General features: G+C 36.7%; 1 protein-coding gene across 1 annotated transcript; it reads right to left on the bottom strand.

Moving 5' to 3' along the window:
- Positions 1–794: 794 nt before the first annotated feature.
- On the bottom strand, positions 795–22,298 carry LOC131171293 (uncharacterized). The gene is made up of 2 exons (XM_058130875.1): positions 22,187–22,298; positions 795–1,946 (listed from the first exon to the last, which is right to left on the bottom strand). The coding sequence occupies exon 2, from the start codon at positions 1,593–1,595 to the stop codon at positions 852–854; it is 744 nt and encodes a 247-aa protein (XP_057986858.1). The 5' UTR covers positions 1,596–1,946; positions 22,187–22,298; the 3' UTR covers positions 795–851.
- Between the last annotated feature and the right edge of the window lie 3,409 nt (positions 22,299–25,707).

Genomic DNA, 25,707 nt, shown 5'->3' on the forward strand with positions numbered 1-25,707 from the left:
TCTCAATGGAGAATGATCCTCAATTAAGTGTAGACCTTGAAAAAGAAAAAGGAGAGGTTGGTGTAAAGGGTTCATCCTGCCTCGCTCTTTATTTGGTCTCATTATTAGCAAGAGTACATATAGAGATTCACAACTACAAGGACCAACAGACCAAGTGATGAGGGTTGTCTGAGAGAAGGGATAAGCACAAGCATGCATGCATAGCATATATCTCTATAGAAGTGAAAGTGATTAATGGATAGCGTTGTTCCACTAGTGGGTAGTGACTAGTCCGGTAAGAATCTTGACCCAGGGAATAATATTTATTGTCTCAATATTAATTGTTACTGTATCATGATGCCACATGATTATTTGCTTATTCAAAGCTATAGAATATATCTCCTCCCAACTTGGAAGATATAATCGACATTTAGAAAATCAAAAATGCAAAATTACAGAATCTGTGCCCCTCTCTTTTTGCTTAAATGTATAAGAATTTCTTTCATATGGTCACTTAATTTATTGATGCAAATCTCGATTTGATTTCACCTGCTCTTTTATTTTCTTTATTTGGATGAGTTTTGGTATATTGTTGTATATTTAGTTAAGCTTTCTTTTTTTTTTTTTTAGCAATATTATGCTAATGATATATATAAAAAATATTTTTTATTGTAATTAATTTTATTTAAAATTTAAATTTAATCTCTCATAATATTAGAGATGATTTCAATAAACCAAATCCAGTGACAGAGCCAGGAATTCAATTGAGGGAGTCCAATTAAAATATATAATTTGTAAAAATAATATACATAAACAAATATAAATTGACAAGAAGATTATTTAGAAAATATTAATAAACTGTTATAATTAAATTACAATAATCCTCGTCTATTTTTCATTGACTGAAATCTATTCATAATAACTTCATTATCAATACTTGCAAATACATCCCTTTCAATGTAAGTCACCAAACAATCATTTAGTAGTTCGTCTCCCATTCTATTACGAAGTGAACTTTTAATGATATTCATTGCAGAAAAAGCTCTTTCCACTGTGGCTGTAGCAACTGGCAAGATTAATGATAATTTGATTAACAAATATACCAAAGGAAGAACAATATGCTTTCTTGTAGCAACCATCTTCTCAGCAAGACCTCCAATTCCACTCACTTCAGAAAATTTCTTATCCATATGCATATTAAAGACAAAGTTCTCAAGCTGAGATTCAAGTTTAATTAGAGTAACTAGAGAAAATTCATATGGATAAAATTTTGCGAGTTGAATCAATTTGCTCGTATCGAATGTAGAAAATGAGTCCTTAGAATCGAGACATGCCATGCATAAAAGCAAATTTGTATTCACTTCATCAAATCGATTGTTAAGTTCTTGAAACTGCATATCAATCACAGAATAAAATAACTCAACACGATAGTGATGAAGATTTGTCATTTCTTCACTTCTACGCCTTGATGTCCCTCTAGCTACATAAACATCCTCCACATCTAATACAACTATATCATATTTACCACAAAATTCCAATACCTCAAGTAACAAAGATTCCCAACTATTTTCTCGTATCACTTGCAGACGACATTTTGAGACTTTAACTAGATTCATAGCATTTACAATATCTTGATCCCTTCTCTGTAAAACTTGTGATAACTCATGTGTGATTCCTAAAATTTTTTTTGTAAGATACAACACAAAGACAAATTCAAATCAATTCATAATATCTAACAAATCAATTGCTTCAGCCCTTCACTACTATTTTCTTCAATATACTCAAGAACATCAATGACAGAAAGAAATAAATGTATCAAATTAATAAGCGTACCATAATTAGAACTCCAATGAGTATCTCTCGGTCTCTTCAATGCCATTTCTTGATTTAGAACTTGTTCAGTTTTTATTTCACCTTTTGCAATTCCTTCAAACACATTCTCTAATTGTTTTTCTCAAAGCATGTCCCTGCGTTTACAAGAACCTCCAATAACATTGACCAAATGAGTAACAGTATTGAAAAAAGAACCTATACTTGAATGCTTTTTAGCAACAGCAAAAAGTGTGAGTTAGAGTTGATGAGCAAAACAATGGATATAATAAGCACTAGAATTCTCCTTCAAAATCAAACTTTTAAGGCCATTAAATTCACCTTACATATTACTAGCTCTATCATAGCCTTAACCTCTCAAACTACATATACTCAAGCCATAAGTAGAGAGCAAAGATTCATAACTTTTTTAAAAGATGCTGCACTTGTATTATGGACATGCAAAAGACCAATAGATCTTTCAATGACACATTTAGATCCATTGACATATCTTATGACAAATCCCATTTGCTCTTTAACTGATACATCTCGACATTCATCAACTAAAATAGAGAACAAATCATCTCCCAAATCTGTAATGATATCCTTTGTTGTCTCAGTTGCAGCTGCATTAATGATATCTTTTTGAATATCAGGAGATGTGAGTCTGAGATTGTCAGGAGCATTCTTCAACACAACATTATTAATTTCTTCATGCCAGAACTTTTAATAATTTAAGAAAATTTCCTTGATTTAATGAATTTTCATACTCATCATTCTCCCAAAAAGCCAATCCTTGCATCAAGAGATAACGAAGACATATAATTGATGCATTTAACTTGCAACGATACTCAATTTTTTACTGTTCTGATTGTTTTGAAAAAGAAACTTCAATGTGTTGAGCTTGATTCATCAAATCTTCACAAGCTAACCAACATTTATTATGATCACTATTATGGTCTTCTACATGTTCTCTCAATCTTTCTTTCTTTCGCCAATTAGTAATGTGACGCTCCTCACCCGTCTACAGTGTAGTCGAGGGAGGAGTATCACATTCTGTGCCGAAGCACCCTATCTTATCTTATCATGTCTGTTATAAATTTTAATGTCATTTAAATCAGGTAATTTACGTGTAGAAATTTTTTTTTTTTATATCTTATTTCTGTAGAGACCCAGACAAAGCCTCCCCTGTTTTATTAGCATCTGGTGGGTTTTCACTAATCACCTGTTAACAACAATTTCATATCTCTGCATGTCATATCATGTTATTTCTATTCATACAATTTCAAGTTCATTCATTTATCTTGAAATTCATATGCAGAAATTCATAGATAATAAATTACAAAATTTCATTTTAATCTCAAAGTTTAATTGCAAATTCAAAATGAAATACATCATGACTAGACATAATGAACCAAAATACTAGTCTATACATGGGCCCTACCAAAATACAAAAGATTGGTGAGGTGACTCTGGACAAAGGCAGATCTGGTTAGAGCTCTGTCAGTGCACTACTAGTCTGCTATGCATCGCTGCGCTAATCTCCGATCTACGCGATGGAAAACCAACGCACTAAGCATAACGCTTAGTGGTGCATAATTTATAATAATAATAATAATTTAACAATTGAAATAATATCTGCAAATCATAATTTCTGGGTCTGTTACATTTTTATTGCTCTTTGAAAGCAATTAACATTATCGGGATCTTTTATGATTACTTATTGTATTTTAAGTCTTAATTAATTTTTATCAGTGTCAAGAAACCTATAACAAATTATATAAGCTGGATGCACAGGTGTATACTGGTTAGACAGCCGTATGTCTATCCAGTATATGTCTGTTAGGCATGAAGCCACCGGTATCGCACGAGACATTGTCGGGCTTGTAAAGCCGTAAAATAAAGTAGGCACAATGGCCAGTAAGTAGGCATATAGCCTGTAGAACAATCATACCAGACATATATTATCAGTTCGTGATTTTCTCGGCAGGCAGTACTGCTATCTGTAGTCCCTAATTGGTATACTAATTCATCCAAACTAAATAAATAAGTCTAGGTATACTATGGGCAATTAAATATTTTTAATTATTTTAGCACTATTCACTGTTGCTATTTTCTGGTACTGTTTATTGGTACCATTAATTTCATATTAATAGGACATTAGTCCCAATTTACATATTCATATCATTTTTAATATTTAATTATCCTTATGAGTATTTTAATTATCATATATAGCATTTTTCCCATGAACCTTTCTTTAGGTTTATTTTGATGTGTTATCTTTATCTAGGAATTTGACTAGGTTAGGATGTCTATTTGATCACACTTTCTTCATAACAAATACTCCTCTATGTTTAAACTTGAATTTCAGTTTTTGAATCACTAAATTTGGAGTTATAGATCTCAAGTCATGGTCAAAATACCAAAGGAATAGTATTTTGGGACAATTTCTGGGTTGGCAGTTTTAGTGACTAAACTTGTGCTAACAATTTAAATTGGTTCAAGGCAAAACTAGGTTAAGTGGTCTTTATGAAAAGTGTATCCCTATGTCTAACCTTTCCATTGATGAAATTTTAGGTCATTTAGACCAGTATAGAGAGAGTTATGACCAAATGAACACGTATTTCATTTGGTCATTTTCTGGGTTGGCAGTTTTAGTGACCCAAATTGTACTAACAATTTGAATTGGTTAAAGGAAAAAATTGGGTTAAGTGGTCTTCATGAAAAGTGTAGCCCTATGTCTAAACTTTTCATTGATAAAATTTTAGGTCATTTAGACCAGTATAGAAAGAGTTATGACCAAATGAACATATACTATTCATTTGGTCATTTTCTGGGTTAGCAGTGTTTGGATCCGGGTTTGAGCAGAGAATTGATCATGATTTTGATAGAATTTGGGTAGGGTTTCTTCTTGAAAAATGAAGGTTTGGATGTCCCAAAACACCTCCAATTGGCCTCATACCAATTGGAGTCACACATTGTCAGTTAGGGTTCAACAAACACACTAGACTCATTGAGTCCCAACCTACAGAAATTTTGACACTCCCAAAATTCAATCTCCACCTTCTCCAAACTCCAAATAAGCATACATGTCACTTCTATTATCATCAATCTCAACACAATTAGGTCAAATTCAAAAATATCACAAAATCCTCAATTTCAAGTGCACAACCCTAATTTCAAACATCAAATTCATATATATAACCATGAAATCAATTCTCACATATAATACCTTGTTAATTAAATTCTCTAACTAAACTAAAACCAACAAAATCTATCATTTTCATGGTTCCTCTAGGGCTGCCAAATTCAAGGGTTTCTTTTTTAAATATTTCTTTTTAATTTCATGTAAATCTTCACTTGGTTTAGCATGATTTTCATGCTTAAAGAAGAGATTAAGAGTTTTGAGCACTAACCTTTTTGGGTGTCTTGCCAAACTTCAATTTTTTTGCTTCTTTTTGGTATCTATAGCTTCCTTAGGGTGTAGGGAGTATTTTTTGTAAAGGGAGCTATGAGTTTTAATGTGTGGAAGCTTGGAAAATCAAGCTTGAAAGCTTGACAAAAATGGTGGAGAGGGAGCACAAGGGTGGACGGCAAGAGAGAGGGAGAGTGGGGAAGAAGATGGAGAGAAAAGTAGGTGGGTTTTGTCTCTTGTGCTTTATATATTTATATTTTTATTGTACTTAATTTTGTTTTAAATTTTCATAAGCTTATTTTTTTCTTTTTTTTTAAATGCCATAAGTCTTTTTATTTTCCTTTCTTTTCTTTTCTTTCCTTTTCTTTTCTTTCTCTTCCCATTTTCCAAATTCAAATTTATAAAATTAATTTATGTTAATTATTCTATTTTCAAATTTTAATTTGATATTTAAGTCAAAATTCACCTCTAGGGGTGAATGACCAAAATGCCTTTCATGGTGCTCATCGGGTTATTTTTATTATTTTATATCAATTTATAAATTCTCTAAACTTTAATTTATTTTTTTTCTCTACATTTTTCCTATATTTTCTTAACATTTATTTCTTCAATTTATGCCTCCTCACTATAGTCTAGGTGTAGTTCCAGACATTTTAACTGTCCGAACAGATATTAGTCGTCAGAACAGTAAAATGTACGGACTACCTATGGTGAGGGCATTACAATTCTTCCCCTTTAATAATAATTTCGTCCTCAAAATTTACCTAATGTGAAGAGCTGAGGGAACTGCTGCCTCATCGTCTCCTCGCTCTCCCATGTCGCTTCTTCCATGTTGTGGTGTCTCCACAAGACTTTCACTAGTGGGATCCTCTTTATGACATAAAATAAAAATAAGGTACAATGAAAATATATATATATATAGACACAAGATGACAAGAGCCACCAACCATCTTCTTCCTCCCTCTTCTCTCTCTACTTGGAGTTGGCTGCCATGGATGTTCCCTTCCACCATTTTTGTTTTCCTTAAAGCTTGATTTTCCAAGCTTTCTCCTCACCGAAACCTTAACCTCTCTTCATTAAAAATTTAGCCCACTCCATAAGGAAGCTTTAGATACCCATAAGAAGAAGAAAAGTTGAAGTTTGAAGTTGGGTCACAAGAGGTTAGTGCACTAATCCCTCTTCTTCTCTTTATTAAACATGAAAAGCATATTTAGCCAAGCATAAATATCATTAAAACAAAAAGAAAATCTAGAGGAAAGAACCCTTGAATTTTTGGCAGCCATGGAACTTGAAGTTTATTGCTTTTAAGTGATGAAAAATGGTTCCATGAGAATGTGTGATGAGTTGAAATGTTTGGGTGTTTGATTGTGTAGTGTTTGTGAAAATTTAAAACTTTGAAAACTAGGGTTTGTGTAAATGCTTGAGGACTTGGTGTAAATGTTGAAATTGACCTATTGAGTTGAAATTGTTGCTTATAGAAGTGTATTGCATGCAAATTGAAGTAAGGAAGTTGAAGGAATTAAGATATTGGGAGTGTTTAATTTTCTACAGGTTTGGACTCAATGAGTCCAGTGGGTTTATTTACTCATAACTGAAAATGTGTGACTCCAATTGGTATGAGACCAATTGGAGATAAAAATAGACTCAAAATAGCCCATTTTTCATGCAGACACCATGCCCAAATTTTGCCAAAATCATGACCAATTCTCTGCCCAAACCTGGATGACAAAACATTGAAACCTAGAAAATGACCAAATGAACAGTACGTGTTCATTTGGTCATAACTCTCTCTATACTGGTCCAAATGACCTAAAATTTCATCAATGGAAAGCTTAGAAATAGGGCTACACTTTTCATGAAGACCACTTGACCCAGTTTTGCTTTTAACCAAATCAAATTATTAGCAAAATTTGAGTCACTAAAACTGCCAACCCAGAAAATGACCAAATGAACAGTACGTGTTCATTTGGTCATAACTCTCTCTATACTGGTCCAAATGACCTAAAATTATATCAATGGAAAGCTTAGACATAGGGCTACACTTTTCATGAAGACCACTTGACCCAGTTTTGCTTTTAACCAAATCAAATTGTTAGCACAAATTGAGTAACTAAAACTGCCAACCCAGAAATTGTGCAAAATACTGTTCCTTTGGTATGCTTGACCAGTTTTGGAAAAAATACCATAACTTGGTCTCCAAAGCTGCAAATTGAGTGAAACTAGTGCCAAAAGTTTTATAAGACATAGCACAACAATTTTTATGTTTTGACCAAGCTCTAGAAACCATTGCATCCTAGGGAAAATATTAGCCAAAGTTAGGAATTGAAATCTGAAAAATGTTAAGTTGAAACCAGAATGCCACTTGATACCCATTTGTTCATTTGGCCATAACTCCCACTCAGAAATTCCATTTGAGATGTGCCAATATGATGTGGAAACATGATACTTAGGGCTACAACATTGATTTAGACACATTTGCCAAATTCTAAGTGTAAAGACCCTAAAAAGAGGGTCAAACATACTGCCCTGAAGTTTGGTTATTGCCTTTATAGGATTGAGAGTCCAGGTTAATACATTGACTATAACTTACTATACCAAGCTTGAAAAATTATGAAATTGTACCTGAGAGTCCCTAAGACATAGAGGAACATATCTTGTGAAGGAACCTAAGTCTAAAAATGACCATAAAATGATTAAATGACTGGTCAAAGTTTATTGACCAGGAATTATAAATTCTGGACAGCTTAGAGGCAAAGGGACCAGTTATGGTATTTTGACCATAACTTGAGTTCTATAACCCCAAATTCAGTGATTCAAAAACTGAAATTCAAGTTTAAACATAGAGGAGCAATTGTTATGAAGTGTGACTAAATAGACAGCCTAACCTAGTCAAATTTCTAGATAAAGATAACACATCAACATGAACCTAAAGAAAGATTTATGAGAAAAATGCTATATATGATAATTAAAATACTCATAAGGATAATTAAATATTAAAAATGATATGAATATGTAAATTGAAACTAATGTCCTATTAATATGAAATTAATGGTACCAATGAACGATTAGAGAAAATAGTAATGTTGAATAATGCTAAAATAATTAAAAATATTTAATTGCCCATAGTATACGTAGACTTATTTATTTAGTTTGGATAAATTAGTATACCAATTAGGGACTACAGATAGCAGTACTGCCTACCTAGAAAATCATGAATTGACAATATATGCCTGGTATGATTATTCTACAGGCTATATGCCTACTTACTGGCCATTGTGCCTACTTTATTTTTGACTTTACAAGCCTGACAACGGGTTTTGTGCCCGACAGCTGGCCTCGTGCCTGACAGACGTATACTGGATAGACATACGGCTGTCTAACCAGTATACACCCGTGCATCCAGCTTTTATAATTTGTTATAAGTTTCTTGGGCACTGATAAAAATTAATTAAGACTTAAAATACAATAAGTAATAATAAAAGATCCCGATAATGTTAATTGCTTCCAAAGAGCAATAAAAATGTAAAAGACCCAGAAATTATGATTTGCAAATATTATTTCACTTGTTAAATTATTGTTATTATAAATTATGCACCACTAAGCGTTATGCTTAGCGCGTTAGTTTTCCATCGCGTAGGTACTGGAGATCAGCCGCAGTCGCGTGCAAAGAACAACACCAGAGTGCATTGACGTAACTCGACGGATCTGTCATTGTCCAGAGTCACCTCATCGGTCTTTTGTATTTTGGTAGGGCCCATGTATAGACTAGTATTTTGATTCATTATGTCTAGTCATGACGTATTTCATTTTGAACTTGCAATTAAACTTTGAGATTAAAATGAAAACTTGTAATTTATTATCTATGAATTTCTAAATGAATGAATGAACTTGAAATTGTATGAATAGAAATAACATGATATGGCATGTAGAGATATGAAATTGTTGTTAACAGGTAATTAGTGGAAACCCACCAGAAGCTAATAAAACAGGGGAGGCTCTGTTCGGGTCTCCACAGAAACAAGATATAAAAAAAAAAAAATTTACACATAAATTACTGGATTTAAATGATATTAAAATTTATAATAGACATGATAAGACAAGACAGGGTGCTCTGGCACCGAATGTGACACTCCTCGCTCGGCTACACTGTAGACGGGTGAGGGGCGTCACAAGTAAAACCTTCAGATACAAAAGCATCCTGACCTCTTTCACTATGCCCAGTTGCAAAAAGACAATAATATAAACAATATGCTGCATCTTTTTCAATACTATATTCTAACCAACTACTAAATTCATCAAACCAATATGCAATAAATCTCTATTTTCGAGTTCCATCTATCTTTTGAGGAAATTTATGATGGTGTGGTTGACATGGACCTTTAAGTGTAACACCCCAAAATTTTAAATTTTATGAGCATTTTTGGTATTTTAATTTTATTTAAATTTTAGGAATTTTTTTGAGATTTTTCGGATTTTAAAAATCGGGTTCGATTTTCCGAAAATATAAACTTTGATAATTTTTAAAAATTAATTTAAAGACCACGTGGCAAAACTAAAAATATATTTGGAGTCTACGATTTTTCTCGAGTTTTCTGAATTTTTCGAATTTTTGGACCTCGTTTTCGGTCCCGAGGCAGAGTAAAAATTCAAAATTTTGTATTCTGAATCGAACCGGCCGAATCGAATCGACCGGATCGGACCGTCGAATCGGACCGGCCTTTTCCTTCTTCCCTTTTTCTTCCGCGCCGTCCCTCTCCCTTTTCTCTCTTTTCTCTCTCCTCCTCCCACCGGCCAGCCACCACTGCCCACTCACCGACTGGGCGCCACTCCCAATGGCCGGCCGCCTGAACGGCCGGAAAAACGCGCCTGAAACGCCCCCGCATACCGCGCCGCTTCGACTTCCCCGGCCAACTCCGCCGATCCGCCACCAATTGGACCGGTCTTGTGTCTAAAATCATCTACTCTACGAGCTTTCCATAGACACCAAGAACGCCAAATCCATCGAGCGGTTTGTCCGATTTTTGCTCGGGAAGATTTTAGCCCATTTCGACTTTTGGGCTAGATTTCTAAAACCGTGAATCCCACGAGAAAACCGAGGCTACCAAAGACGCCCATTCGCCGAGAGAGCTTCGCAACGACATAAATTTCAAATTTTTCCGACACCGCTTTGGTGGGTCCCACTAACTTCGCAGTGTTTTTCCGAGCATTTAATGAGCTTAGAAAATTCTGAAAAATTTATGTACTAACCCCGTGTTATGGGCTTCGTAGGTATCCTCGATTCGCGGAAATTCGACGCTTGACCGGTTCGCAAATTTCGCCGCATGCACTGCACGGAAAAGTCTCCGAATTGGACCGAGGTTTTGGCTAGCCCCATTGTCGACGCCCCGAGCGCTGCCTCAAGTCGGAATCGCAAAGGTAAACCCAACCTTGCTTTTTCGTAATTTTCTAGTGCTTAAATAGGATTAAAAATCCATAAAATATTCGTGGTAGCTTAGAAAATTATGATTCTTTTTGCAATAGCTTAGTAATATTGCTAAGGATCATGGGCAAAGTTTTATAATTTTTAGAGCTTGTTTGGGCGCTTTTTGCAAAAATGATCAATAATAAGGACTAAATTGAAATTTTGCGACATTGTGATGGATGACTGATTTGATGGGCCCAGAAGGGGCTGTGTGATATGATTGAACTGTGGATATATGGATTGTGAGTATAGAAGTGTGTTTTGAGCCCTTTTGCAGGTTGGGTAGGTCCTAGGTATAGGGGAGACTCTGCCGGATTTTCGGCACGACTTAGGACGTATTGGTCTTTTTCTTTGATTGTATTGAGTCATTTGTATTAAATAATTGTAATAAAATTGTCAGGTGAGCCGATGCCTTCTTCCTCCGCTCACCGCCACAGTGACCATCACAAGTCCGTGAGTAGAATATTAATTTTAATTGTAATTTCGATATTATTATATGTTCAAGCATGCCCATGCATCACTTATATGCATATATTTATGTAGTTAAACTCTAGGCACGATTTATGTTGCATTCATAATCATGATGTGCCATGGATGTTGTTGTGGTAATTTGGAGCAGCAGTGCATGCGCTGGCATGCGGTGATGTGGTGTGGACTATGGATAGGACGGGTAGTCACGCTTGAGTAATTCGGGACCCGATCCTTCGAGGGGTAGTCACGGCTTGAGTAATTCGGGACCTCGATTTGGTTATTAAGTGAAGTCCGAGCTTGAGTAATTCACCGGCACCAAAGTTGGATTTAAGAGAGTCAGATAGGGATCAGCCCCATATGTTATGATTGATACTACAGGTGCGTGAGTGCTCCAAATTACCTTTTGATGTTATGATGTGAAAATGTTGTTGATGTTGCATTTCACTCTACAGGTGCATTAGTTTTAGATAGTTATAGAGATTATGGTTAAAATTGATATTTTACTCTCCGAGTCGAACGCCACTCCTGCTCAAAATTTTTACAAAGCCACAGAGGATATTATTTTGAGGTTAACTCGCTTTCTCCCTCGCAGTCAATTATTACCGCTTGTATAAACTTGTTAAATCTTAGAATTTCCGCATGTGTTAGAAATGTTTATTTGATTTGGGTCTGTAAACTAAATTATTATTTTGGGACCAGAAACTTAATATGCTATGCATGTTTGATGGATTGGATGAGGAGCCGAGCTCCCATTTATTATTATGTTGATGAGTATGTGGAGGGTGAGCCGAGCTCCCAATTGACTATATATTGTGTTTACAGTCGGGTGAGTCGAAAACTCCCGCTGGAAAGTCCATTTTATGGCCTGACTCGTCCGCTTGTTTTCTTGAAATTGGGCCCAAATGGGCCTTAGAGTTGGGTTAATGAACAGCTAGGCTTACTACGGCCTCGGGGCTTTAGGTCGGCCTGTGTCCTATTGCCGGTCCGGCCCATAGGTTGGGTCGTGACAAATGTGGTATCAGAGCTTAGGCTCCAGATTCTTAGGGAATGTTGTCTAAAGTGTTGGGAAGAGTCTACTAGGAGTCACATGCGGAAAATAGGGTCCACATTCATCTTGCATTGTCATCTTTGCTTCTAGTTTCTGCTTCATATATTGTGTATAAATATAAGTCTATAGAGCTGTGTAACATGCTGCTTTGAATTTTGTGGGCTAATGTCTGAATTTCGTGAAAATGCGTAGAAGGTGAGAGCCGCCATCGCACTGTAACTGCAGATGTGCCCGACGAGGTGTCAAGACAGATGAGGCGCCGCCCCGAGGAGGCGGGTAGGAGGCCTAGAGTCGCCAAGTAGAAGAGCAGCACCACGCTCAGATCGGGCTTTTCATGGCACAGTGGTCCCATGGACCCCATGGCGCCTACTCTAGCTGGTCTGTAGAGAACCATCGACATGATGGCGCAGTATATGGTCCACCCTCCACAGCAGCAGCAGTCCACCGCACCAAGAGGGGAACCTTACAAACAGATCATAAATTTCAAGAAGTTGGAGCCTGGTACTTATGAAGTGTAAGATGATGCATATCGGATTTTGGATTCTCGCAGACAGCAGAATGTAATTAGCTTGACTGATAGAAGACTGATAGAGTGTATGCAAAGATGTCATGGGGCCTATGCCTAGACAATGGATGAATGACTACGTGTTACCCTGATGGAGGGTTTGACATGGGCTCGGGCCAGGAACTTTTCATCAATCGGTTTGTGCCAGAAAGCTTCAGAGATCAGAAACAGTGGGCCTTTGAGGCCTTAAGACAGAATGGCAGGTAGATGAATATGCTACAGAATTTCTGGAATTGAGCAGATATGCCCCTACAAAGCAGAGCTACGTAAACTATGAAGGTGAAGAGGTTCCTAAAGGGGCTTGACAGAGGTATGCGAACTCGCCATGATGTCCGATCGCCTTTTGATGTGGTGGTTGATCGAGCTGCATGCATTGAGATTAGCTATGCTGTGGATGACAGCGGAAGAGCAAAGAAAAACAGAGCAGAGGGTTCTTCAGGTGTTCCCCAAATGGGTACTCCGGATAGTGGTGGCCAGAGTAATTACAGAGGAAAGGGTAGGAGCAAGAGAAGTGGTTTTAGACACAGACCACGAGGATCTGCACTGTGGTACGGATCCAAAGAAGGGTCACAGCTCGGTACAGCAGCCTGGTCCTGGTTCAGATCCTCCTTGGCACCTTGTGCACAGTGTGGAAGAGGACATTCAGGACCTTGTTTGATGGGATCAGGAGTATGCTTGTGTGTGGCCAACCAGGTCACTTTGCTAGAGAATGCCCCGTTTTCAGTGAGCCACAGATGGGGTCACAGGGTTCTGTTGCAAATGTTCCTCGCCAGTTGTATCCGGGTGCTTCCAACATGGCAGGCAGTCAGTTCAGTGGCCAACAGGGCCGAGGACAAGGGGGACGTGGATTTGGAGGCAGATCAGGAGGTAGAAGTCAGTATCAGGGTTCTGCCACTCAGGGTAGGGGTCAAGCTCGAGTTTTCACCCTGACCCACCAGGATGCTCAAGCTTCAAATGCGCCAGGCGTGTATTCTTCTGGTCTGTTCTTATGAGGCTCGTGTTTTGATAGATCCGGGTGCTACGCACTCATTTGTCTCCCCTGTGTTTGCCATGAGGTTGGGTAGAAACCCTACAACTTTAGAATGTCCTTTGTCGGTAGCTACCCCACTTAGTGACAACATAGATGTAGATATGGTTTTTCCGGGTAGCCCAGTAGTAGTGGATGGAAAGATCCTCCCAGCAGACTTGGTTCCTCTACCAGTAATGGATTTTGATGTAATTTTGGGGATGGATTGGTTGGCAACTCACTATGCCACTTTAGACTGCAGGAACAAAAAGGTGTATTTCCACATACCTGGTGTGGAAGAGTTTAGCTTTGATGGTGACAGGAGCGTGGCTCCATATAATTTGGTGTCAGCAATTAGTGCTAGAAAAATGTTGAGGCGTGGATGCCAAGGGTATTTGGCATTGGTGAGAGATACATCTGTAGAAGGTGTCAGCATGGAAAATGTTCCTGTTGTCAGAGAATTTATGGATGTCTTCCTGCAGGAGCTTCTGTGGTTGCCACCAGAAGGGAAATAGAGTTTTGCATTGATGTTGTGCCGTACAAACCCCATATCGATGCCACCTTACAGGATGGCACCAGCAGAATTGAAAGAGCTGAAGGAGCAACTACAGGAGCTTTTGGACAAGGGTTTTATACGTCCGAGCACTTCACCTTGGGGTGCTCCTGTTCTATTTGTGAGAAAGAAGGATGGGTCATTGAGGTTGTGTATTGACTACAGGCAGCTGAACAAGGTGACTGTGAAGAACAAGTATCCACTTCCTCGGATCGATGATCTATTTGATCACCCAAGGAGCTAGATTCTTTTCCAAGATAGACTCGCGATCAAAGCTACCATCGCTTGAGAATCGTGAATGAGGACGTGTCCAAAACGGCTTTCGTGACAAGATATGGTCATTATGAGTTCTTGGTGATGTCTTTGACTCACTAATGCACCAAAGAAATTCATGGACTTGATGAACAGGTGTTCAAGCCATTTTTGGACCGCTTTGTCATCGTGATTCATAGATGACATTTTGGTATACTCTGACCGAGGAAGAACACGTGTGGCACTTGAGGATGGTGTTGCAGACGCTGAGGGAGCACCACTATATGCCAAATTTTCAAAATGTGAATTTTGGCTAGAAAGCATCTCATTCTTGGGACACGTGGTTTCTAGTGACGTGATTCAAGTGGATCCCAAGAAAATTGAAGTCAGAATCGATTGGCTTAGGCCTACAAATACCACCGAGGTGCTAAGTTTTCTGGTTTAGCCGGCTACTATAGGCGCTTTGTACAAGATTTCTCCAGATAGCGGCTCCTAACTAAGTTGACCAGAAGAATGTTCCATTCATTTGGACAGATGATCGTGAGGTGAGTTTCCGAAGCTTAAGGAGTGTCTAACCACCGCCTCGTGTTGACACTACCCGTGAGTGGTGAAGGATACACCGTGTATTGTGACGCCCAGAGTTGGCCTAGGGTGTGTTTTGATGCAGAATGGAAAGGTAGTGGCTTATGCTTCAAGGCACCAAGAGGCATGAGCGTAACTACCCCACCCATGATTTGGAAATGGCTACCGTAGTCTTTGCACTAAAAACTGGAGACACTACCGTATGGTGAAGTGTGAGAGATATACACCGACAACAAGAGATTGAAGTACATCTTTAAACACAGGGAATTAAACTTGAGACAGAGGAGATGAAAGGAGATTCAGAAAGACTATGATAGCACAATCCAGTACCAACCTGGAAAGTCCAATGTTGTGGCAGATGCCTTGAGCGTAAAATCTTCCGCGCGCTTTGCACATTTCAAAGAGAGAAGAGACCATTGATTCAGAGGTACATGAATTGATGGATCAAGGTTTAATCCTAGATCTGTCAGATGAGGGGTTATTGTTGGCTCACTTTTCAGTGATTAAAGACTTGAGGGACAGAGTTAGAGTTTCCCAGCACAGAGACCAACAATTGATGAAGATCATAGAAAGAGTACAAAGAAGGTGAAGGTGGTGAGTTTGGATTTGCCAATGATGGCGCCCTAGTGCAAGGTTCTAGGATATGTGTGCCCGATGTGGACAACCTCAGAATGAAATCATGCGAGAGGCACACTACACATCGCATGTTGTCCACCTGTGTTCCACCAAGATGTACCATGATGTGAAAGATAGCTATTGGTGGAATGGCATGAAGAGAGACATAGCAGACTTTGTGTCCAAGTGCTTGACTTGTCGAAGGTGAAGTTTGAACACTAGAGACCGTCAGTGAAGCCGCAAGAGCTCCCTATCCCGTAATGGAAGTGGGAAATGATCACTATGGATTTTGTGACTGGTTGCCTCGCATCACGCGAGGATATGATTCGATATGGGTAATTGTAGACCGCTTGACCAAATCACCACTTCTTACTCAGAAGACTACATACTCGTGGGCACAAGATGCCCGACTCTACATTCGAGAAATAGTCGATTGCATGGAGTTCCGGCCCATAATATCCGACAGAGGGCCCCAGCCACTTCTCGCTTTTGGAGAAAGTTGCAGGAGGCACTTGGCACACAGCTTGAACTTCAAGACGGCTTTCCACCCTCGCATGCACTGACAAATTGAAAGGACAATCCAAACATCGAAGACATGCTTCGCATGAGTGTCTTGGATTTTGGAGGTCAATGGGATGAGCAACTAGCTTTGGTGGAGTTTGCCTACAACAACAAGCTTATCACTCCAAAGATAGGGATGGCACCCTATGAGGCATTATATGGAAGAAAGTGTAGGTCTCTCCGTGTTGGATGAAATGGGGAAGCGAAGGTGCATGATGTAGACCTAGTGCAAGACACTTCGCAGGTAGTTCCTTTAATCAGGAACGATCAAAAACAGCTTTCAAGAGGCGTAAGAGTTATGCACTCTGCATTGAGGGATGTGGAGTTTGCAAAGGCGACTATGTATTCCTCAAGGTTTCTCCAATGAAGGGAGTCATGAGATTTGGAAAGAAGGGCAAGTTGGCACCTCTGATATTGGACCTTTGAGGTTACTGATAGAGTTGGAGCAGCTTGCTCACGGCTGGAGCTACCACCCAACCTTTCTCACGCTCATCCCGTGTTTCACATCTCCATGCTCAGAAATACATTCCCGATCCTTCTCATGTACTCGCAATGGATGTGATAGAGCTAAAAGAGAACTTGACATTTGAGGAGCAAACTCAGAGCCATAGTGGACTACCAAGTGAGACAAATGAGATCCAAACAGATCCCTATGGTTAAGGTTTTGTGGAGGAGTCTGCTGGAAGAGTGCACTGGAGTCAGAACGGGACATGCGTAGCAAGTACCCTTATTTGTTCAATGTATAATCATGAGCTTTATTCTGCCTTGTGTAAAATTCGAGGACGAATTTTCTGTAAGGGGGGAAGAATGTAACACCCCAAAATTTTAAATTTTATGAGCATTTTTGGTATTTTAATTTTATTTAAATTTTAGGAATTTTTTTGAGATTTTTCGGATTTTAAAAATCGGGTTCGATTTTTCGAAAATATAAACTTTGATGATTTTTAAAAATTAATTTAAAGACCACGTGGCAAAACTAAAAATATACTTGGAGTCTACGATTTTTCTCGAGTTTTCTGAATTTTTTCGAATTTTTGGACCTCGCTTGGTCCCGAGGCAGAGTAAAAATTCAAAATTTTGTATTCGAATCGAACCGCCGAATCGAATCGGACTGATCGGACCGGCCGAATCGGACCTACTTTTCCTTCTTCCCTTTTTCTTCCTCGCACGTCCCTCTCCCTTTTCTCTCTCTTTTCTCCTCCCCACCCCCACACGGCCACCACCGCCACCCTCACCGACCGCGGCCACGCCTCCCTCCCAAATGCCGCCCAAACGGCCGGAAAACGCGCTGCGAACGCCCCTCATACGCGCTGCTGACTTCCCGGCCAAATCCGCCGATCCGCCACCAATTGACCGGTCTTGTGTCTAAAATCATCTACTCGGCGAGAGCTTTCCATAGACACCAAGAACGCCAAATCCATCGAGCGGTTTGTCCGATTTTTGCTCGGGAAGATTTTAGCCCATTTCGACTTTTGGGCTAGATTTCAAAACCGTGAATCCCACGAGAAAACCGAGGCTACCAAAGACGCCCATTCGCCGAGAGCTTCGCAACGACATAAATTTCGAATTTTTCCGACACCGCTTTTCTGGGTCCTACGGAACTTCGCAGTTGTTTTTCCGAGCATTTAATGAGCTTAGAAAATTTGAAAAATTTATGTACTAACCCCGTGTTATGGGCTTCGTAGGTATCCTCGATTCGCGAAATTCGGCTGCTTGACCGGTTCGCAAATTTCGCCGCATGCACTGCACGAAAAGTCTCCGAATTGGACCGAGGTTTTGGCTAGCCCCCATTGTCGACGTCCCGAGCGCTGCCTCAAGTCGGAATCGGCAAAGGTAAACCCAACCTTGCTTTTTCGTAATTTTCTAGTGCTTAAATAGGATTAAAAATCCATAAAATATTCGTGGTAGCTTAGAAAATTATGATTCTTTTGCAATAGCTTAGTAATATTGCTAAGGACCGCGGGCAAAGTTTTATAATTTTTAGAGCTTGTTTGGGCAGTTTTTGCAAAAATGATCAATAATAAGGACTAAATTGAAATTTTACATGACAGATGGATGATCGATTTGATGGGCCTGGAGGGGCTGTGTGATATGATTGAGCTGTGGATATATGGATTGTGAGTATAGAAGTGTGTTTTGAGCCCTTTTACAGGTTGGGTAGGTCCTAGGTATAGGGGAGACTCTGCCGGATTTCCGGCACTACTTAGGACGTATTTGGTCTTTTTCTTTGTTTGTATTGAGTCAAGTGTATTAAATAATTGTAATAAAATTGTCAGGTGAGCCGGGACAGCCTTCTTCCTCCGCCCAGCCGCCTCAGTGACCACCGTCAAGTCTGTGAGTAAAATATTAATTTTAATTGTAATTTCGATATTATTATATGTTCAAGCATGCCCATGCATCACTTATATGCATATATTTATGTAGTTAAACTCTAGGCACGATTTATGTTGCATTCATAATCGTTGATGTGCCATGGATGTTGTTGTGGTAATTTGGAGCAGCAGCGTGCGTGCGTTGGCGTGCGGTGATGTGGTGTGGACTATGGATAGGACGGGTAGTCACGCTTGAGTAATTCATTGGGACCCGATCCTTCGAGGGGTAGTCACGCTTGAGTAATTCACTGGGACCTCGATTTGGTTATTAAGTGGAAGTCCGAGCTTGAGTAATTACCGGCACCAAAGTTGGATTTAAGAGAGTCAGATAGGGATCACCCCATATGTTATGATTGATACTACAGGTGCGTGAGTGCTCCAAATTACCTTTTGATGTTATGATGTGAAAATGTTGTTGATGTTGCATTTCACTCTACAGGTGCATTAGTTTTAGATAGTTATAGAGATTATGGTTAAAATTGATATTTTACTCTCTCGAGTCGAACGCCACTCCTGCTCAAAATTTTTTCAAAGCCACAGGAGGATATTATTTTGAGGTTAACTCGCTTTCTCCTCGCAGTCAATTATTACCGCTTGTATAAACTTGTTAAATCTTAGAATTTCCGCATGTGTTAGAAATGTTTATTTGATTTGGGTCTCAGAAACTAAATTATTATTTTGGGACTCAGAAACTTAATATGCTATGCATGTTTGATGGATTGGATGAGGAGCCGAGCTCCCATTTATTATTATGTTGATGAGTATGTGGAGGGTGAGCCGAGCTCCCAATTGACTATATATTGTGTTTACAGTGTCGGGTGAGTCAAAACTCCCGCTGGTAAGTCCATTTTATGGCCGGACTCGTCCGCTTGTTTTCTGAAATTGGGCCCAAATGGGCCTTAGAGTTGGGTTAATGAACAGTTAGGCTTACTACGGGCCTCGGGGGCTTTAGGCTGGCCTAGGTCCTAGTACCGGTCCGGCCCATAGGTTGGGTCGTGACATTAAGTAAGTAAGCTCTATGTACCTGCTTCCTAATATCAGATGGATAGCTCATTATGTTAGGTCGCAGTCCTGGATCAGAAGGAATGTTTTCTATATTGACCTCAACTTCCTCAACAATCACTTGCTTAGGTGGTGTTTGTTGAATAGGTTGATTGATTGATGATGATGATTCTGCAGTGTTTGATTTTCTTTTAAAAAATCGCTCCATATTTATAAAAATTAAAAAACAGTCAATATTTATATAAAATTGAGATAACAATATCAATGCAACTATGAAATAAATTTTATCAAATAAAATATATAAAAGATTTATATAGAAAAGATATAACAATATCAATGAATACAATGAGTAATTTTTATTATAAAAAAAAATCAAATCAAACAATTATCAGTACCAAATCAAATAGATAATCTATGTAGAAAATCAAACAATTTTATATTTTTCTTAGTGAATAAAAAGAAAATATGTGCAAATGGACTGCAAATTCTAAAACATTCTAGCATGATTGATTCCATTCATATCAGAATTCAGCTTCATAGGTATATTTATAATTTGATAAAATGTGTTCTCATATTTCTATAACAAATGAAATGTCAACAATCAAAACAAATACTTCAATCCATTGCCATGCATACTGGGAAGGCTTTTTACTTATTTATTAATTTATTAATATATTTTTATTTAATATATATGAAAATTTAAAATTTTTTAATTTTCAAAATAATTTAATAACACAAGTTATTTAATTTTTAATAAAATAATATGATATTGTTGGACAATTTTTAAATTCCATTATAATCCCCCAAGGTTGACAACATTTTTACCGTAAACTCTCTCACTTTAAAAAATTTATTACTTTAATATGAAAATAAAAATTAAGTCTATGATATAATTAAGCATGTGTCAACTTTAAGGTTAAATTGACTATTTGTTCATATATATTAACGAATCTTGTAATAAATTTTTTATTTATAGTTTGATATAATTAAAAATTAGCCTAAGAACTGGAAGGAAGAGAGAAAATGGGATGACAGGAACTCTCAAATATTCGTTAACGTGTGGCATATGGTAAGCTAGAATCAAGTTTTGAAAAAAAATAAAAACTTGAAACAGAGCACCCAAATGAATTTCAATTTGAAGTCAACGCACAAATACATGCACTAGCATTAAGCCATTAAACATATCTCTAAACTAGAATCACAGCCCAGTGCAATCCATTAAATCACCCATAAGTGAACGGTGAAACACTAAAAGAAGCAAAAATTTAGTGAATTCAGCACTAAAAATGAAAATTGCCCAATTAGAATTGTCAAACAATAATTAACTAATCGAAAGAAAAATTAACAATAATTATAATAGAAAAAAATAAAATAATTTTCAGATTTGCTACATATTATTCTATGGCAAAAAATCAAACAATGAGAATTCAATTAACAAATTTTATACAAGAAAAAAAAGACAGAAATTAAACAAATAAAAATAAAAATTAAACTCAACTCAACTCAACTCAACTAAGCCTTTATCCCAAAAATTTGGGGTCGGCTATATGGATTCGCTTTTTCCACTCTGAACGATTTTGGGTTAAATCCTCAGAAATGTGTAATGCTTCTAAGTCATCTTTGACTACTCTCCTCCAAGTCAATTTAGGTCTACCCCTTTTTCTTTCTATCCTCTAACCTAATGTGCTCTACTTGTCTAACTGGGGCCTCCGTATGTCTACGCTTCACATGACCAAACCACCTCAATCTCCCTTCTCTCAACTTATCTTCAATTGGCACCACTCCTACCTTTTCTCTAATACTTTCATTACGGACTTTATCTAGTCTAGTATGGCCACTCATCCACCTTAACATTCTCATTTCTGCAACTCTTATCTTAGATGCGTAGGACTCTTTCAGTGCCCAACACTCACTACCATATAGCATAGCCGGTCGTATGGTTGTACGGTAAAATTTTCCTTTTAATTTATTGGGAATCTTACGATCACATAAAACTCCCGTGGCACGTCTCCACTTCAACCATCCGGCTTTAATCCTATGACTAACATCCTCCTCACATCCCCCATCTACTTGAAGGACTGAGCCTAGATATTTAAAGTGATTACTTTGGGACAGTGCCACTCCATTCAAACTAACTCATTCCCTATCACCAGTTTGGCCTTCACTGAACTTGCAATGTATGTATTCTGTCTTCGTTCTACTTAACTTAAAACCCTTTGACTCTAGAGTACTTCTCCAAAGTTCTAGCTTCCTATTGACTCCTTCTCGTGTCTCATCTATCAGAACAATATCATCCGCAAACATCATGCACCAAGGAATAATCTCTTGTATATGTTTCGTCAGTTCATCTAAAACTAATGTAAAAAGGTAAGGGCTTATGGCTGATCCTTGGTGTAATCCAATTGAGATCGGAAAATCTCTTGTGTCCCCTCCCACTGTGCGCACAAAAAAATAAAAATTATAGAGTTAAAATGAGTTTAGAAGTTAGAACTCACATATAGATTTAGGCAAATGATTCAAGAAATACTGGAGTAAAGTAAAATTGAAAAAAAGAGTGAAGTAGAGATGAAGAGAGAAATTGCAAAGGGAAACTCTTTTTGTCGGCAGAGGAAGGGAAATGGAGAAATATTGAGCGTTGCTGCTGCTGTCACAAAAGCGTTTTTAGGGTTAAATGTGAAATTACCTATATACCCTTCAAAATTTTTAAAAATTTCAGGGCCCAGTGCCCCCTTAGTCCCTGCCTCCCTCCGTCACTGACCAAATCTATGGCTATAATCATGTTAAGTGAATATTTACCTAATAATTATATAACATTTATATATAATAATTTTTTAGTATATCATTTTATATAAATACATTATTTTGTTTTTGTGTAGCTTTCATGTTTATTAAATTTATTTTGAAAATAAGTAAAAATAAAATTAATTTTCATATAAAAATATTATTTTACACAAAAATTATTTATCAAAAAAATCTTATATATATCCTTGTTCATCAATTTAAACAAAAATTAAATCACTGAATTAATAAACAATTTTTTATTAATCATAACCGTATTATGACATAGCACAAATCATATTAGACATGCATGGAAAAGTCTCAGATATACAAAGATCCAAATGTAGTAGTCCAATTGCATAGTTCATCTGGAGTTATGGGCATCCAGATTCCTCTGAGAGAGAGAGAGAGAGGGAGATCAACGAGACCAAAAGTAAAGGAAAGACACAGGCAGTGATATATATATATATTGAGCAAATCCTCTGCAACTTCTTACGCGGGAAACAAAACAGCTACAATACCTTCAGTTTTTCCTCTCATAAGTTAACTGCAGCTTCTAAATCTACGAAAATTAAACTATACATCCATCGCCAAGAAAGAACAACGATGGAAGAAAAAGAAAAAGAACAAAAAAAGAAAAAAGAAAAAAAAAACTAAACTCTCATGCAAATTTTAAACAGCAGACAACTTATAATTATGTCTACAAGCGTATTTGACGACCTCTTCTAACTCCTCTTCATTGATGTAGCCATCTCCGTTTCTGTCAGCATGATGCAGGGCTCGCTGAGCTCGCCATCCAGGAAGTCGGGAACCTAAGTGACTGAAGGCTTTTATAAGCTCTTGCCTGCTTAGAAGTCCATCCCTGTCTGCGTCAAAATGCCTAAAGATATCTTTTAGTTGAGGTTCAGTAAGGGGAAGAGGACAGCATTTGCACTTGATGTGGAAGAGAGCCATCGTCTTGATATGTTTTGGCAAGAATTTGGATTGATTAATCGCTTGGTCTGATAGCTAAGAAGGGATGAGAGCTGGGGTCTATTGTTCCCTAGTTAATCAAAGTCTAGCTAAGAGTTTTTATAGATCCAATTCCAATATGTATTGTTTCCTTTCCATTTCTTTATTCCATCTTATCTTGATTGGTTCATTCAAATACCAAAGATAATTTGATAATCACTTCAGTCCCTTATAGATCACGCGGTATCCAAAGTGGTTAATTATGTAGGAAGTTAAGAGGTTTATACTCAATTTTATTCTTTTTAACAATTTTAGAATTAAAAAAAAAAAAGGAAGAGAGATATGCCCAAATCCTGGGAAAAATGGACGAAACCGGAAACTTTGCAATTTGCAGTGAATGCATATTGAGAAAGTGGTCAACGAGATTCTTCAAACACATACATGGTTTTCGTTGTTCGCAAAAAGCAAAAATCTTGGAGATGACATCAATTGAGAATCTAGGAGATGACATCAATTGAGAATCTAGGAGATGTCATCAGTTGAGGGCCAGACAGAAAATAGAAGAGAATAATCTAAAATTATGTAAACTCTTAAATCTTAATTGCGTGAGATTTTTTTTTTTTTTAATAATCCTTAAATATTAAAGATGCCATTTGGATTAAAATAAAAGCAATGAATGATTCCACAATTATTGTAAACTTTCTGCAGGTATGGAAAACGCAGTCAAAAGATTGTCATTCAAGTTTGGGAACAGAAAAAGCAAGGATTCCAATTGGATTTTACTAATTACTATGCCAATTAATCTTATCCATAATATATTTATGTTTACACATTAAAAGAAAAATAAAAGGAAATTATTGCACTTTCCACTTGGATATACATATATTCATATGAGGTGCAACAAAGATAAGATTCTCGATCCTTCTTCTTGTTCTTTAAATTTTTATGTTCTTTAAAAAATTTGTAAACTTAATTACCCAAATTTGATAAAATTCGGATTATGTATAATCAATTACAAATATATAGTTTTGAACAAATTAATTTTCAATATATCAAATTAATATTAATTTGTAGATATTTTTAAAATTTTGATCAAATTCATAATTTCACGATAAATTCATATCTCAATAAAATTAAAAAAATACAAAAACAGGCTTTTAACAACAGATTGATAAATCTGTCGTTAATAATATAGATTAACGAAAAGATTTTTAGTTATGACTTTAATATGCTGCTAATCCATAGTTAATTCAAAATATTGAGTTTAACTATATTATTTTAGTTTGTCATTGAAATTTTTGCTGCTAAATATTAGCATCAGATAGATCATTAATTCGTCACTAATCAATGTGTTAAAACTAATAAATCTAATATATATATATATATTCCGTACCAGTAGTCTGCTTGCTTGCAAATTACAATAATTATAATAAGACTGAAAATTTCTATATAATTCAATTAATTGCTTTCTTAATTTTATTAAATTATTCTGTATACTAGCCGGTGTATATAACATAACTCTTTATTAAAATCTAAACGTTTTTATTTATTTTATTGGTACTTTCTTTTTTATTTTATTATATTTTTTATTTTATTGATAGATATTTTCAAATAACAATTTATTATATATAAATTTCATAAAAGTTTTAAAATTCATCAATAAATTAATATTTAATTACATATTTGATATATAAGATTGGCATATTAAATATGCCAATTAATCAACATTATTGGAATGCCACTTTTAAAAAAAAATTAAAAAATCAATTAAATTATTCTGTAATTGACTTCCAATAAATTTATTTTAATTAACAATGTTAATAACACATATTATTGTTATTATTATTATTATTTGCATTAATTAGCATATATAGAATAATATTCCTCTCCTTCTACATTAATTCCCTTTTGATATGTGTAAAACTTCATCTCTTAAAAAATTTGGATAAACTTGATTTAATATAATTGCAGGATCATCTACAGATGAAGAAGAATTCGAATAGAAACCCGAAGTTTTCCCATCACTTGGAGAAGAAATTAAATTTCTTGAACATAATAATTGTCATCAACTTTCAATTTCGCAAGGATCAGAGCTATACGGCTTACATATACAGGACAGACGCAAGAGTCTTCTTCGTAAAATAAACAAGTAGTGGAGAATATTGGAGACCAGCATATACCTTTATATTATTCTTGATAAAAAAGATCCCACATTCATGACCCGTTAATTAATTAATTTTATAGGCCATTAAAATTCGAGTTTTTTTTTTTTTACGATGAGCAGGGA

This window comes from Hevea brasiliensis, chromosome 12, assembly GCF_030052815.1.
Source record: "Hevea brasiliensis isolate MT/VB/25A 57/8 chromosome 12, ASM3005281v1, whole genome shotgun sequence".
Classification (NCBI taxonomy): Eukaryota; Viridiplantae; Streptophyta; class Magnoliopsida; order Malpighiales; family Euphorbiaceae; genus Hevea; species Hevea brasiliensis.

Excerpts from the sequence above, each read along its gene's own strand:
- LOC131171293 (XM_058130875.1), bottom strand. The coding sequence starts at position 1,595 with ATGAATCTAGTTAAAGTCTCAAAATGTCGTCTGCAAGTGATACGAGAA.